The sequence below is a fragment of the Gadus morhua genome, chromosome 1 (genome assembly GCF_902167405.1).
Source record: "Gadus morhua chromosome 1, gadMor3.0, whole genome shotgun sequence".
NCBI classification, from domain to species: domain Eukaryota; kingdom Metazoa; phylum Chordata; class Actinopteri; order Gadiformes; family Gadidae; genus Gadus; species Gadus morhua.
Genome location: NC_044048.1, coordinates 9,083,524 through 9,101,023, shown reverse-complemented (window position 1 = coordinate 9,101,023; position 17,500 = coordinate 9,083,524). Strand labels below are relative to the sequence as shown.

Genomic DNA, 17,500 nt, shown 5'->3' with positions numbered 1-17,500 from the left:
AGCATCGATCGATCGAGTGAATCTTATTGATCAGGGGTTTCAAGCTCACAGCACGTCGTCATTCTCAGCATTTCAGAGCTTGAAGTGCTGAAATGAAATATATCTTTCTGAATACCATTAAGCTGCAGTTAAGGGAATTTTTAAGATAAATGTTTTTTTAATTTGTATATATTGGGTTTAATTATTGATTCAGATCAACTCTGGCAGATTCTGTCTGGGTCCTTATTGAAGACTTAGCCATGAGACCTGACCCGAGCCCCATGTGTTGCTTTCAATTACAACACAGACCCCCCGACCCGATCACTCTCTGGGGACGCCTGTGCCTGAGTGTGTGTGTGTGTGTGTGTGTGTGTGTGTGTGTGTGTGTGTGTGTGTGTGTGTGTGTGTGTGTGTGTGTGTGTGTGTGTGTGTGTGTGTGTGTGTGTGTGTGTGTGTGCGCGTGTGTGTGTGTGTGTGTTGGAGACCAAACAGATGTTTGAAAGATGAGAATATCTTGATGTGCGTCTCTCCTTTCCTCTAGCAGTACTTGTGTGTGGTGTGGGTCTCTCTATGGAAGCTCACACAGGGTCTGTTCACCACACACACAACCATGCATGATCTATGCCCTGGTGACTCACTTAATTTCTGACACCCAACGGTATGTGAATCATCTGCTTTCCTTTGATACAAATCGAACATTAACTCTTTACAGATTTGAGGCTGTCCTTAATTTTAGAAATGATTTGATTTAGAACAATTTCAGCCGTCACAGAACCAAAAGCTGAAACCAGTTCTAATTCACATTCACGCAGCCCTTCATTCTACAGTAAACTGCATTTAGATAACCCCATCTCTATGTATTCCTAGAATGCCCGTAATCTTCTTCTTCCCCGTCTAATCAGAACCATGTGCTGGGCTTGCAGTGGTCCGAGCCGTAAGCTTTTCAGTAGCTCTGGAAGATAATCCCCCCATGGTATACTGGATTATGGCCGCTCTGCATTGCCGTGTGTGAGACACTAATCGTCATTTAGCTTTTGATGTGGTGATGCTCTCGGTGTGACCCTGAAGTAGCTCAGGCCATTGTGTTTGAGGAACGTTATTTGTATGTAGAAACCGTTCAGGCTTTGACTCCAGCGCTACGCTGTACGCTGTACCTGCTTCAGTGAATTTGCATGACAAAGGCCTTACAATGAATCCACGTTGGCGCACATGTAACCACTGTTCATACATGTACACTTAAATGGATGTAGAACTGCCTGTACATGACCTACGGTAGAAGATACACGCACATGCAGCATCATTCCTTTGCCTGGTGCATTCAAATGAGCAGCCATTTGACCGTCTAAGGGTGAGATTGAGATGCATAGGGCCAGGGCTCCCTCCCTCCCTCCCTCCCTCCCTCCCTCCCTCCCTCCCTCCCTCCCTTCCTCCCTCCCTCCCACCCCCTTCTTCTCTCACCCCGAGGGACCTTTCCAACATGGGGAGGCGATGTAATGGCTGCACACATTAAAGGCAAAAAGGAAAGGAAAGAAAGATGGAGGGAAAGAGGGAGGGAAAGGGAGAGAGAGCCGGAGATGGAGAGAGGGAGGGAAAGGGAGAGAGAGGGAGGGGGGAAGAAAGAGACAGCAGACTAACAGGAAGATGAAGGGACGGCTGACTGGGTGCACATTGAAGGTTTTTGTACCCCTGGTTAGTCTTCATCCAGGGCAGCAAATGATGAGCCCAGTCATGTGTATAATGTATGTATCTCTGTCAGTCAAATAAATCACATGCACTAACACACACACACACACACACACACACACACACACACACACACACACACACACACACACACACACACACACACACACACACACACACACACACACACACACACACATGCACGTGCACACCCACCCCAGAGACATTTCGCTGTGCAGACCACGCTGTAACCAGGCCACCAGCCACTGCAGCAGGGCATTGTGGGAAACCCCAGGGAGGTATGCAGAGAATGTCAACATTGAGGCGTCAGCAAGGGAATGAGCAATATCCTAAGGAAGAACACACACACAAAGACACAAAGTGTGTTTGTGTGGGTTTGTGTTTGTGTGTGATTGCTAGGGTCTCATTCTGCATCCTGACATGCCCACGGCACCGGTTGTTTTTCACCGTGAGTTGTCCGTGAGTCACAATGTGTTTTTGACACGTGTCTCTGTGACTGAGTCGTGTTTTGTTGTTGGGATGAATTAGTCGCCTCCAGTTTTGGAAGCTGCTGCGTCTGGCCCACTCATGCCCCGGTCACGAGGACCCTTCTGGAGCGGGGACCGTCTGATTGAGGACTGGGGCCACTGACTCATCCCTCACAACTAGTTAAGCCCGGTGCCATGGAGCCCGCACTGCTCTGACCTTCGTCTTACTCATCCTTAACCTAGACACGGACCCCCCTCATATATAGGCATTCTTGGCTCTATGTGATTAATGTAACCAGGATGTCAAAGACGCAACTTATTGTCTCAGTGCTGACACCCTGCGTGTGTCATAACTTATGATCTTAGCTGTGTGTGTGTGTGTGTGTGTGTGTGTGTGTGTGTGTGTGTGTGTCACGGTCTGCTCATTCTTCCCTGTGTCCTGTGGACCCGGCGTTTTGCTGTTGTAGCGGACGTTAGTTGAAGGTCGTTAGCTAGCGGACGTTAGCTGGCGGACGTTAGCTGGCGGACGTTAGCTAGCGGACGTTAGCTGGCGGACGTTAGCTGATAGTGTAAGCGTTGGCAGTGCAGCGAGACAGGATTTCCCGCCTCTGTCTTACAGGCTTCCTCTCCGTCTCAAACGTCTGGGGACCTTTCCTTCTCTTCCACCTCTCTGTTGTACAGTCATGCTTTGATACTTTCTTTAGTTTGGTAGTTTCATTCTTTCTTTGCATATTTGTCCGCCCTATTTCTTGCATTCTATCATCTTTCTTTCCATCCCTCCGTCTCTTTTGATTTCATTCACAATCTACCCTTTCGTCCGACATTCTTCATCTCCTGGGGTTTTTACTTTCTCCCATCCTATTATTTTTCAGTTCTTATTTTTTCCACTTATAATATTCTTCATGCTCCTCCCTTCATATCACACCATTCACCTCCACTCATGGCAGCTACACAGTCACTAAGAGTAACACATATAATTTAAGGACATAAAACCTGAAAAAAATGTGTTTTATAGGACCCAGAAGGGCGTGGGTGAGTGGGATAAAGACGCCATCTGTTCAGCAGAGCCAGCCCATTTTAGTTCCCATTTTAGGCTTAGAAAGGCGTCACAAAATTAGTCATATTCACAGCAACTTCTCTGTCCTCTCAGTAATTTTCCTCCCCTGCCATAGACTGGAACCTTGTGTAACCCTCCCTCACATCTAATGTACGCCTCAGCGTGCACGTCACTCCCCGTACCTCACATGACGCCTCGGTTTAGGCCCGGGATACTGCCTAATCTGTTTCAAGCAGTTTAGAGATGCTATGGCAAATATACACAAATGCAAAGTGCAAGCAACCTCCCCCCCTCTCCTGCTCTCTCGGTCTCTGTCCCTCAGTCTGTCCATTCATCCGTCCCCACTTGGCCCTGGTTCTGTCTGTCTCTGACCGTCACGAAAGGTGTTTTTATGTGCGCAGTGTGGAACAGTGTGTCCCTCTTCAGTGCCCACTGGCGTGAGCCCCGCTCGGGGTGGTGAGCCACTCATAAACACACATCAACACACATAAACACACGCAGATTTACACACCTTAACCAACGCAACTGTACTTAGTGTCAGCTGCCTGCGGACAGGGCCTGCAGTGTGGTGAATGTGTGTGCTAATATTGATCACTGGCACTCGACGAGCTTTCACACACACACACACACACACACACACACACACACACACACACACACACACACACACACACACACACACTAGAATAGCCCTCTCTCTGAAGCTACGCCAGCTAGCCCCGGTGAGTTAGACACCCTGCTCAGCCCCGCACTCTGTGTTAATGAGCCAGAGAAGTTTGGGAGGGTTGAGATACTAAGGAGAGACATTCAGAGAGAGAAAGAGAGAGAGAGAGACATTCAGAGAGAGAGAGAGAGAGAGAGAGAGAGAGAGAGAGAGAGAGAGAGAGAGAGAGAGAGAGAGAGAGAGAGAGAGAGAGAGAGAGAGAGAGAGAGAGAGAGAGAGAGAGAGAGAGAGAGAGAGAGAGAGACATTCAGTTAGAAAGAGAGAGACAGAGTGAGAGAGAGACATTCAGTTAGAAAGAGAGAGACAGAGTGAGAGAGAGACATTCAGTTAGAGAGAGAGATAGTTTAGCAGCAATTTATCCACCTAATTAAAAGCTGGTGCCAGCGAGACGAGCACAGGGGACAATCAGGGAGCTGTAGGATGGCGATAACCTGCATTGAGGTCCCTTGCATTACCGGTGTGTGTGTGTGTGTGTGTGTGTGTGTGTGTGTGTGTGTGTGTGTGTGTGTGTGTGTGTGTGTGTGTGTGTCTGTGTGTGTGTGTGTGTGTGTGTGTGTGTGTGTGTGTGTGTGTGTGTGTGTGTGTGTGTGTTTATGTCCATGCGTGTGTTTGTGTGTGTGTGTTAATGTCAGTGTTTATGGCCGGGGACTATGTGTCTGCCGCAGTCTCTGTGAGACTATTGTTTGCCTCTGTTTGGCGTCTCTGTGCTCCACAGACAGGCCCTGTGCACGGCCTCTCTGCCCGCCCTAACCCCTGTCAGGGAGTCATGGTGTGAGCTCTGAGAGCTAGGAGAGATATCAGAGCTAGAAGAGGTATCAGAGATATAAGGCCCAATCCCATTTCTACCCCTTTCCGCTTCCCCTTACCCCTCCCCCTTGTTTTGAAGGGGTAAGGGGAAGGGGGAAGGGGTAGAAATGGGATTGGGCCTAAGATTGATAAGAGATATCAATTTATTATACGAGATATCAGAGATATCAGAGATATAAGAGTTATTAGAGCTAAAATAGTTGATCTGAGTTCTAAGAGTTATGAGGGATATGAGAGATGGATGGCTCCTTCTCCTTCACCTGGCTCCTTCCCCACCCTGCCGACGCTAGGGCCCCTAGCCCTCCTCCAGGGCCCCCCGCCCTGTCAGCACCCCCCCGCCCAGCCGATGGGGGGCGGTGTGGGCCTGTCGACCCCACATTGAGCCTTTATTAACAGACTCCGGTTGCTGAGAAGTGTGTGACCCCAAGCACGGCCCACTGCACACAACCAGTGTGTGTGTTTCTAATGTTTACTGCTGTGCGGCTGCGCTACAAGCGCACACACACACACACACACACACACACACACACACACACACACACACACACACACACACACACACACACACACACACACACACACCGCACATAGACACACCACACGCACACACACCGCACACACACAGGTTTTCAGTGTTGCAGGGTTAATGTGACACCGGTTTGACTACTTAAAAAAATGAAAGTTTTGAAGTATGACCGTAGCATTGCGTTTGGAAAGGCAGCAAACAGGACATTACTTGTTCAAACTCCGGATTAGATCTCAACTGATTCATGCAAATGTCAACTGAATCCCGCCATGAGCGCAACAGTCTCTGTCTTGTTTATACACTAGTCAATAGCCAACCGTTTTAACGATAGGTAACAGCCTACAGTTTGAACGCTAGTCAAGGGGCCAACAGTTTAAATGCTAGTCAACAGCTTACAGTTTTAAAGCTAGTCCTCAGCCTACAGTTTTGACGATAGTTAAAAGCCTACAGTTTTATCGCTAGTTAACAGCCTACAGTTTAAACGTCAGTCAACATACCACAGTTTTAAGATGGTCAACAATAAGTTTCAGACCCGCTAGCCTCGGGGCCAAACACAAGGACAGGAGCCCTGCAGGTCGCTGCCAGAGGAGACCGAGAGGCTGCAGGGGAGCCATGTCACGATCACTCTGCTGCTCTAAGTTCCTCTTACACATACTCCATGGTAAAAAGGTCTATTGATTCGTCAGTGAGTGATATGTTAAAAAAAAAAAAATTCATGTCATCATGTTCAAGCTCTAATGGATGGAGAAATGACGATGTCATGCTCTCTCGATCGCTGCCTGTTTACCGCTCTCTCTCAAACTCTCACTCTCACTCTCTCCCTCTCTCTCTCTCGCTCTCTCGCTCTCTCTCTCTCTCTCTTTATTTCTTATTCATTTGATTGCCTTTCATTCTCTGGTGGCCACTCAACTGATGATTGTATTCCAACCATTGAATCAAACAGGGTTTTTGAAGGTAGAAGTACATGTTGGTCGGTCAACTGCCCGGGAAGGTGGAAACGAGGTCAATAGGAGCATGAGGAGAGAGAAGGAAGAGAGAGGGAGAAGAAAAAGTGGGAGAGTGGGAGCATGTAGGAGGGAAGGGTCCAGGATGAGGGAGGTGACATGGTAGAACCTTACAGAGATTCCCAGCGTTCAGCGAGGCTTCTCTGGGCCTGTCTCATCAATCTGACATCCTCTAACACACACACACACACACACACACACACACACACACACACACACACACACACACACACACACACACACACACACACACACACACACACACACACACACACACACACACACACACACACACAGCCCGTAAAACCGCACACTCACACACACACACACGCACAAATTTTCATACAACCGCACACACAAACACGCTTTCACACACAAACATACACATGCACACTCACTCACACACACACGCAGGCAGACCTCTACAGCCACACATGAAGCTAATCACAGAAGCACACATACATCATCCATGTAACCACACGCCTAACAAAGCACAGATTATTTTTATTATTTTTTATTATGTGTGTGATACACACACACACACCTGATAACTATTCAAGTTATATGACAGAAGACATATAAATACACACCCATGCAAACCTCTCTGGACATTTGTTTACTTGCACCGCTATATTTGCACACAGATTTATCGGAGCGGATTGCTGTGATTGTGATGAATATGTTTCCTGAGAAGCTAATGGGATCTCTGCGTCTCTATCATCTGGAGGGGGAGGGGTTAAGGGAAACTTGAATATAAAGTACGGGACTGGCTGGACAGTGGCGGAAATATGAGCAAGTAATGGAGAAGGACTTAGGGCTGCGGTGATATTAGTAGAACGTAATGGTCCTTTTATATCCTGGCTATTTATTGAGGTGCAATTAGGGACAGGCCCCACCCCTTGTGTGTGTTTGTGTTTGTGTGAGTGCGTATGTGTGTGTGGGTGTGGGTCTGTGTGTTGTGTTTGCGTTTGTGCATGTGTATGTGTGTGTGTGTGTGTGTGTGTGTGTATGTGTGTGTGTGCGTCCGTGTGCGTGTGTGTGAGGTTGTTTTTGCCGGAATTCTTCCCCGTTGAACTCTTCTTTCAGCCATTCTTCTAATAACACATCTCCGCATTGTCCTGGGTGGGCCACACGCTCCCGGCCCACGTTAGACGGGCCATGTGTGTGAAAGGATGAATAGTCTAATTAGTGGCGTGACTCTATGTGTTGGAGGGGGGAGGGGGGGGGGGAGAGAGAGAGATCCTGATCCACATTTTTGGCACTTGCCTAATCAGACACACCTCAATAATCCCCCTCACTCATTTTGTCCCTAACTGGCTTCCATGCCCGTTCTGCTGCCCTGGTCGGCGCATACGATTAACCAGAACAAGAGCAGAGGGGAGGGAGCATGAAAGAGCAGGAGAACAAAGGGATTAACTGACAGACAACAGACAGAGGTGGAGAAGGGAACAAGGGGACAGCTTGAGAGAGGGTTCGGGGGGGGGGGGGGGGGGGGGGGGGGGGGGGGGGGGGGGGGGGGGGGGGGGGGGGGGGGGGGGGGGGGGGGGGGGGGGGGGGAGCTTAGGAGTTAAGAAAGAAAAAAGAGAAAGTTAAGGATGTGTAGCCATAAGAAAAGAGTTCAGATCCCCTGAGCGGCGCTGGCGTCTCACTCACAGCCTCGTCCTGCTCGGGGCTCGCCGACGACGAGACGGGGGGGGGGGAGGCGGGAGAGAGAGGGAGACGAGAAGGAGGGACAGAGGGTCGCGATGAGAGGAGAGGAGAGGTGCTTTTAAGCGGTCTCTGGGAGGAGAGAAACGGAGCACAACAGGCACAGAGAGACAGGAGGGATGTGTAGGGACGAAGGGAGGGTGAATGAGCTCTGAGGCGGGGGAGGGCGGCGTGTGACAGCGGAGGGTGGTGTGTGACAGGAGGGGAGGGGGGGGTGGTTAGAGTCATCGAGCCAGTCAGCAGGCGAGGGAGTGAGCGAAGTTGAAGGAAGGGGGTGGAGAGAGAGAGAGAGAGAGAGAGAGAGAGAGAGAGAGAGAGAGAGAGAGAGAGAGAGAGAGAGAGAGAGAGAGAGAGAGAGAGAGAGAGAGAGAGAGAGAGAGAGAGTGAGAGAGAGGCTGGAGATAGAGAGAGAGAGAGAGAGAGAGAGAGAGAGAGAGAGAGAGAGAGAGAGAGAGAGAGAGAGAGAGAGAGAGAGAGAGTGAGAGAGAGGCTGGAGATAGAGAGAGAGAGAGAGAGAGAGAGAGAGAGAGAGAGAGAGAGAGAGAGAGAGAGAGAGAGGCTGGAGATAGAGAGAGAGAGAGAGAGAGAGAGAGAGAGAGAGAGAGAGGCTGGAGAGAGAGAGAGAGAGAGAGAGAGAGGCTGGAGATAGAGAGGGAGGAGGAGGAGGAGGAGGGAGTGTTGCTGCTGCTGCATCTGTTTCTCCTGTCATTCGGCTACAGCTTGCCCAGCAGGCTGGAGGCAGGCGAAGGCAGCGACACACATACACACACACACACACACACACGTACACACACTGTGGAGAAGCTACGACAAGGCACGGCAAAGGAAGCTAGACCCGGCTGCTTTTTTTATTGTAGCCATTGTTGCTTTCCCCCGGCTGCTGTCATCCGCGTGGAGGAGACACAGAGGATTTGTGCAGCGGACACAGATCTGGACATTTTGCGGATTACCGGCAGTTAGCGAGGATGACTGGGTATGGACTCTGTTAAGCCAGCGGGCGTGTGTCTCAGTAGAGGGGTGAAGCTGCGGTCTTTGGCACAGCAGGGATCCAGCACTCAGTTTGGGGACTTACTGCAGACACTGGTCTGGCTTTTTCCAACCCCCTCTTCCTTCTCCCGCTGGTCTCAATAGCCAGATTGCGTGTGTGTGTGTGTGCGTGTCTGTGTTTGTGTGTGTGTGTGTGTGTGTGTGTGTGTGTGTGAAAGTGTGTTGAGAGCGTGTCACTGATGTTGTGTTCTGGCTCTCTGCAGGAGGGATGCTGGCCGCTAATGTGGCTAGCATTAGCATGACGGCTAAGCCAAGGGAGCTTGATTTGAGGTCCCCTGCCAACGGCCAGGACGCCGCCGCTCGGACAATGGCCTCCAGGAAGATCCAGAGCAAGCCCTCCGCTCTGCCCCAGGGGCTGTCCCGCCCCTCGGGGCCTGAGCTGAGGGTGTACCGGCCCGCCTCGGGCTCCATCCCCATCCCCAGCGCCACGCCGGCCAAGCTCCGCAAGCAGCACTCGCTCACCAACCTGGCGGTCCTCACGGACGCCGAGAAGAAGATGCACCTCTACCCGTCACCCCTGTGGAGCGATGACATGGGCCGGCCCGGCGCCGGCACCCCCACCGGGGGCCAGGGCAAGACCGCTGGTCCGCCGGGGGCCGCGAAGGGGCCCCTGTCCCGGACGCTCTCCAAGTCAGAGCAGTCTCTGTTCCAGGGGAAACCAAAGCCCTTCTTATCCCCAGCAGGGACCCCCAGTATAGGCAAGCCCAGTCGCATCCCCGCCCCCGGGAAACCCAGGGGACCCTACGCAGAAGTCAAACCCATCAGCCAGGGGCCGGAGCCTAGTAAGGGCCCCGACCCTTCAGAACCCCCCAACAAGCCTCAATCCAATGGGACCGGGAGCACCGGGATTAATGCCAAGAAACCAGGGGAGAAGGGCCGGGCCGAGGCGCCGTCCGCAGAGGGGAAGAAGGAGGCGAAGGAGGTGGAGGGGGAGTCCCCCTTCCTGAAGGTGGACCCCGAGCTGGTGGTCACCGTGCTGGGGGACCTGGAGCAGCTGCTCTTCAGCCAAATGCTGGGTGAGTCCCCCTGAGTACTCTTTATCGGCACGGCTTTACCTTTCAATCCCTATCGACCAGGGCATGTTCTTGAATCAGCCTGCGTTGACTGTGCTGCAGAGTCTGCGTGTGGACAGTGGAGGGGATTCACTTCAGGGAAATCGCTCATGTGTTGGTTCACCGAACACACACACGGCAACGTAAACAGACATGTTAACATGTTAGAATGCATGTTAAGGATAATCTTATTGTGTCTCCTCTCCTCCCCTCTCGTCTCGTCTCCTCTCGCCTGCTCCTCTCCTCTCCTCTCTCCTTCTTCTCTCCTCTCCTCCTCTCTCCTCCTCTCTCCTTCTCCTCTCTACTCTCTCCTCTCCTTTCCCCCCCTCCTTATCCTCTCCTCTCCTCTCTCCTCTCTCCTCTCCTTTCCCCCTCTCTCCTTCTCCTCTCCTCTCCTCCTCTCTCCTTCTCCTCTCTCCTCTCTCCTCTCCTTTCCCCCTCTCTCCTTCTCCACTCCTCTCCTCCCCCCTCGCACACTCATACATACATTGCTCCAACTCATGCTCAGCATCAACAATGAATTTTAAATGACCCCGTCTCTGTTGCGACACAGCATAGATCGTATAAGCTTGTGTGTTTCTTCAAGTGCTTCTTACACTATGAGCCTGTGAGTACCAGAGCAAACGGGAATCATCTCTCCGTTACAGTTGCAGTTTTCACAACACTATATGTCAGAGGATGTCCTCGATTGCAGGGACCTTTTGTGGGTTTGTTTCTGGTTGTGTGTGTGTGTGTTTGTGTGTGCGTATTGTTGTTGATGTATTGCCAGCTGAAGTAAGCAGATCTGGAGGGCTGGCATAGTTTGTGTTGTGTTGATTCATTACATATCTGGAGAGCCTCTGCTCTGACCTACTGCCACACTGAGTAAAATACATGGGGGAACATTAATCTTTAAAATACTGCTGTCTCTCTAGGTATCTCTCTCTCTCTCTCTCTCTCTCTCTCTCTCTCTCTCTCTCTCTCTCTCTCTCTCTCTCTCTCTCTCTCTCTCTCAATCCCCCTCTCCCTCTCTCTCTCTCTCTCTCTCTCTCTCTCTCTCTCTCTCTCTCTCTCTCTCCCCCTCTCTCTCTCTCTCTCTCTCTCTCTCTCTCTCTCTCTCTCTCTCTCTCTCTCTCTCTCTCTCTCTCTTTCTCTCTCTCTCTCTCTCTCTCTCTCTCTCTCTCTCTCTCTCCCCCTCTCTCTCTTCCGCTCGCTCTTCCCTCGTGCTACTCACATGCAGCAGCCGCATGCAGGATTAATACTATCACAATATGAATGCTAATATCCAGTACTGTACTGCATGTGTGGATCCTATCACCAGAGCCTCCACACTAGTGACCCTGCGACTCCCACAGAAAGCAACCATTCGTTAATAAGGGGCGTGGGAGTGGTGGCCGTGGGGAGCGGAATCTCAGTCTGTTAATAAAATGACAGCATATTGTGTCCGGCTCTGGACACAGTGGGCGACATATTGAGACTCCCCCTTATCTTCCACTCCCTCCCCCCATCCTTCACTGCGTCCCTCCCTCCCCCCCAATCTATCCTTCCGTCCTATGTCGCCCACCCCCCCACCCCCCACCAACCTTCATTGATCTTTGGTCCACTGACAGATGGCCACACCCCCCCCCCCCCCCCACCCCAAACGCACACACACACGCACACACGCACCCACACACACACACAAACAAAACACACCTCCCTGTAACCGGGGGCAACGTGTCGGGTGGGCTGTATCAGCGGCAGGTAGAGATAAACCTGGAAGGCTTTGTCATGCACACGCATAAAACAAACACAATCTCACGCACCCATGTAGAAACGCACGCCAACACAAACACACTCACAAGCACACATACACACCACACGCACGCACGCACGCACGCACGCACGCACGCACGCACGCACACACACACACACACACACACACACACACACACACAGTATACATAATGCCAGGCACTCCCAAGAATCACATGGGTGCACAAAAGCAATGATGCATTGAAGGGAGATGTACAAAGTGTGTGAACTTTGAGCAAATCACCATAGTGACTGTAGATCTGTGAGTCATCAGCATCAATCTCAAAGCTCTCTGTCTCTCTCTCTCTTCCTCTCGCCCTCTCTCCTGTGTCTCTCTATCTTTATTTCTGATCTGTTATGCTTTCCATCCATTACTGGCTGGCATGAGATGGTATCAAAACATTTGTGTTTCCGTGTAAGGTAGAGGAAACACATTACTATATCAACACCAGCTTCGCCCATTCTTATCGCCTGTCCTCCTCCTACATAGTCTCCTATCTCCTCCCTTCTATATCATCTTCTATCTCTGCACCTCTTCTTTCCTCTATCCTCTGTCCTTACTCCTATCTCTTCTCTAACCTTCCTTTATCGCTCCTCTCTGCTGACTCCTCCCTTCATCTCTCCTCCTTCTTTCATTCATCTCTCCTCCCCTCTCTCCATCCTCCATCTCTCCTCTCTCCTCTCTCCTTCCTCCTCTGTTGTTCACAGCCTGTCCCCTGCTCATGTAGCCTCAAACACAGCTTGGGCGACCTTGCCGTGTGGGTGTGACTTTGCTTGCATATGTGTGATATTGCTATTGTTAGTGTACGTGTGTGTGACCTTGTACTGCCAGCCTCCTGGGCGAAGGTAGAGGAGCAGGGAGGCTAGAAGAAAGACTCCTGATCCTTATCCCCTATTTATGGATACATGAGCGTGTCAGAGGCGGCGCAAAGCAAACAATAGTGTGTGGATATGTCTGGTGTGTGTTTCTGTGTGTCTGTGTCTGTGTGTCTGTGCGTGCGGTTGTGTGTCTGTGTCTGTGTGTCTGTGTCTGTGGGTCTGTCTGAGTGTCTGTCTGTGTGTCTGTGTCAGTGTGTGTGTCTGTTTGTCTGTCTGTGTATTCATGTGCCTATCAGGTAGAGGTTAATTGTGACTGGCCCTGTAGCCGGCAGCTGTACTCATCCCTGATCATATCTGCTGCTCATCTATTTCCGATGGGACTGGCAGCTAATTGGTTTCTGTGCGCTCTGTCATAGGAGGATAGATTGTGGACGTCTAAAGGATCCGTTCCCAGCATGCACCTCTTTCCTCCCTACACGCCCCCTCCACAACTGCAGGAGGCAAAGAAAACTCCAGAAATATCATGTTCACTGTCGATCCGTGCAGAGTGTACCGCATCAGGAAATCAAAAGCAACATTTCCTTCCCCGAGCCCTGACGTCTGTGGCTGGCTACGGGTTCTTAGCCTACATCTTAGAATGTGTTAGCCCAGTTAGCTGCAGGGAGCAGACCCCGTGACTGTGTGCGCTACAACTCAGCATCACAGGCTATGACACTGTCCCTCGGAGGTGACCCTACAGTGGGGGGGCTGGCAGAATGGCCGCCGCCCCAGTGGGCCGAGCGCCGTCTGGACGCATCACAGTGACGCTCGTCTTCAGAGTGAGAGAACGACTAGTAACCGCAGAACCACGCCCTGGATACGGTACATCTGAAGGATCCTGTATTGTGTCACGTGTGTATGACCTAGATGTATTTAGTCGTCCTATGATTCTTCTGTTCACAATTGTTAATTATTCTAACTCTGTTTTTAGTCTGGCAAAATGTACAGATTGTTAAAAGTAGATTGCAGAGAGATAGATTGTAAAGAAACCGAAATGAAGACATCACGCACTGTTCTTAGAAAATGTGTCAAAGTAACCTTGGGATGCAGATTGCTATTATAGAGCTTGATAGCAATAGAGTTAGCAGTGCACTGGTCAGATGTTAGTTAATGTGCTTATAGAGCCTGGGCTGAATTGGCTGACAGGACAATCGAAAGCAATCACCTCAGAAGTCTGTAATGACACCGCTGTGTCTGCACGCTTAATGAACGGTGCACACGTGTGTTTATGGTGTGTGTGCGTGCGTGTGTGTGTGTGTCTGTGTGCGTGTGCATGTGTGTGTGTGTGATTGTTTGTATGTGTGTTTGTGTGTATATGTGTGTGTGCCTGTGTGTGTGAGTGTTTGCATGTGTGTGTTTGTGTGCGCGTGTGTGTGCGCATTTGCGTGTGTGTTAAGTTTACGTGTGCGTGTGTGTGTGAGTCTGAGCTTGCGTGCGTGTCTGTGCGGTTCCAAGCAGCCTATAATGGTGGACTTACCCAGCAGGGAGCCAGTCCATTTAAAGAGGATCGAGCTCAGGATCAGATCTGCATAAAGATAATGAGAAGAGGCCCCGCCCCCGACCCCCCTAATCAGCGATCCATCACCCTGATGGAACTCTGAGAAGACGCTGAAAAGACCAGCCAGAAGAAGGCCCTCCTGGTATCCCACACTAAGCCTTGCTGGACAGCTGTTGGGAAAGGAGACTTAGAAAGGTGAAAGTTAAGAGGACTTAACGGGAATAATGCTCGTGAGAAGGACGGTGTGACCAGCAGCCATTCCAGGAGGTAGCACCATGTACGTATGGATACATACATTTTTTTTAGAATTATGTATATTAATATACACACATATATCCATATATTTGGATATATGCACATAGAGTAAATACCTTGAATGAGTTTTCCCACCCCACCCTAAAAGAACATAGCTTTTGTCCAATGAACCGTGTTGCAGCTTAAAATTCCCAACGTCATGGGACCAGATAACACTCTAATGACATGCTCAAAACTCACATTTATATATCTGATGTACATTTCTATCAGTCTGTTTTCTATTTTTGTGGTGTTGCACCGCACCTGAATAACACAGGGAAGTCATGCTCACTAGTCTACCAGAGCTACCCTAGCTAGGCTAACAAACTAGCTACCAACTACTATAGTGGAACAACTGGGAGCTTTTGAAGCTCGTTTGCCCGCGAGGGTCGTTGTTACGAGGGCAATCAAGCCTTCAGTGGCCTTCCGCCATCGTTGGGCCAAATCACTCACTGCTGTTGCTCTTATCTGGAGTTCACCTATGTGTATTATCGCGGTAGAGACCAACAACCACATGCCACTCCACATATTTCTGAATAAATGATTGAGTGTGTAATGTGCACATACCATGAATAGAGACAAGATGTTGTTAATTTGCCAGCAAGATACAATGGGGTTGGGCATTGTCAGATTGACAGTACCCTAGCCCAATGGCTTGAGGCAGGCACCAGGGGGGACCAATCATTTTTCAACCCGTGCCACCCCTTAAGATACCACTCTGGTTGTGATACATACACACGCATGCGCAGGCACGCACACACATACACACACTTGCAGACAGACAAGATGTCCTAAGGTTTTAGTCAACCCAATGTCCAACTATTGCTCAGTTCCACCATCAACATGGTTCTTTGTGAGTCTATACTACTGCACCGGCAATGTAATAAATACAAGTCATGCTGTGGAGTCATGTTTTGTGTATGTTCACTTTTACTGCTCGTGAATAGACATGGTGAAGGTGCGGCAACGTATGGAACAAACACACGGGTTTTGGGTGGAGCGTTAGTGAGGGCACATATACAGAAGCTGGTTATTGCTTTCTGCCGTCAACCCCCTCAGACAGAGAGAGAGAGGGAGAGAGGGAGAGAGGGAGAGAGAGAGAGAGGGAGAGAGGGAGAGAGAGAGAGAGAGAGAGAAAGATGGTACAGAGTCTGGTATCAAAACAAGCACACACACACACACCGCTTTCAAGAGTGACAGCACTGCGCTACATCGAATATTAGCAAAAGACTATGGCCAAGATAAAGAATCAGCACATATATACCACTGTGTGTGTGTGCAGCAGTGCAGTGCAGTGCATGAGGTTTACACTGAACACTGACACAACATCCTCCGCATCCTCATGGTAATAACACCGCAGACGTGTCCTGGTGACGATCCTCTCTGTGTATGATGCCTCGAGAGGCGGTGGTGTTCTCCATGTACTGAACCCACAGAGCCAGCCCACCGCCACGCTGAGTGCCGAGCAGCTAATGGGAGGGGCGTGGCGGCGGGACGAGAGGTCCTCCACACGCTGCAGCGAGGCTGTCGGGCTCTGCGGTTCCTACAGCCTGCAGATGTTCACGGGCTCAGTAGTCAGAGGAGCCACAATCATTATCATACTCCACGAATGCAGGGACTATTCTGAAAGACGAAAGTATCCCCTTTAATCCCTGTAGCTTCTTTCTCCCTCTCTCTCTCTCTCTCTGCCTCTCTCTGACTCTCTTCATCTCTGATGCTTTCGCACTTTTACTCTGGATCTCTCGCTCTTCCTCGCGCTCTGTTTCCCTGGCTCTCTCGCTCTTCCTCGCACTCTGTTTCTCTGGCTCCCTCGCTCCTCCTCACTCTCCCTGGCTCTCTCAGATCTGAAGGGACGTGATGAATGGTTTGGCGCAGGTATGTCAGAATAAGACGAATAAAGGATATTTCTGGGCCACATGCTTTTTTAGGAGTACAGTTGCTTTTAGTTGTTCTATAGAGGGAGAGGGAACAGACACAAATGTGTGTTGTGCCTTTGTATGTGGTGTGTGTGTGTGTGTGTGTGTGCGCGTGTGTGCGTGTAAAGAGCATTGTGGTCTGTCTCTTAGGAGCAAACACAGGAGCCTCTGCATTATGGCTGTCTGCTTCCTGCCCTCCGCTGAAATCCTATTACTGCTTCCTGTGCTTGTCTCTCATTAGCTTTACACAGCAAGCACACACATGCAGCCTCATGGACACATGCATGAGTGCATGCACCATACCATATACATGCTATACTAAGAACGTACAGGCCACTTCCTTTAAGACGCCTCTTCTCTTGCTTGTTTGTTTGATTCTATATGCACAGTCCTAACTGGTGTTATTATTCGATAATGCAAGTATGATGCATCTGACACATTACTGCTTTTATATCTTGTTTCCATTAAAACAATATCAATGAATACTTTGTCTGACGAAAGTAGCACATTGGTTTAAAAGGGCAAGGCCCTGGAGTTAAGATAAGACCCGGGGCACATCTGATAGTCTTGTGATGGTGGTGTGATTAACGCAGTGATAAGGCCTATGGCCACATATCCAAATAGTTTATTTCATGACCCTGTGGACACACACACATAAGCTAACGTGACTGTCATGACCCTGTCCACCATGTCTCTTTCGAAGCAAGTCCCTCATGGCGCTTCAAGATAGATAAAAAACACCACAATGATTTATCAATGTAGTTCATCATTGAAAACATTACAGAATTACATTTGCATGAACGCAATAGAATTCCCCCAAAGAGTTCACATGCATCTGTTGAACTTGTGTGAGCGAACTTCCGGTACTTCTATTCATGCTTTTTATTCATATTTGCAAATTCTGCATCAGAACCCAAAATAGATAGTTATTGTCGATTTCACAATATAAACACACTATGTACCATCCACACTGTACACCCACACACTGTGTGTGTGTGTGTGTGTGTGTGTGTGTGTGTGTGTGTGTGTGTGTGTGTGTGTGTGTGTGTGTGTGTGTGTGTGTGTGTGTGTTTGGGGTACAGCCACA

General features: G+C 49.9%; 1 protein-coding gene across 7 annotated transcripts in view; it reads left to right on the top strand.

The window, feature by feature from the left end:
* The window catches only part of LOC115552726 (neuron navigator 1), a 99,671-nt gene that overhangs the window by 16,160 nt on the left and 66,011 nt on the right, over positions 1–17,500 (top strand). For 6 of the 7 annotated variants that reach the window (XM_030369064.1, XM_030369056.1, XM_030369059.1 and 3 more), the window contains exon 5: positions 9,226–10,038. In XM_030369064.1, coding sequence (XP_030224924.1) covers positions 9,226–10,038 — 813 coding nt within the window. Of the gene's footprint in view, positions 1–8,611; positions 8,949–9,225; positions 10,039–17,500 lie in introns of those variants that run through there. The other variant, XM_030369070.1, reaches the window with a different exon arrangement.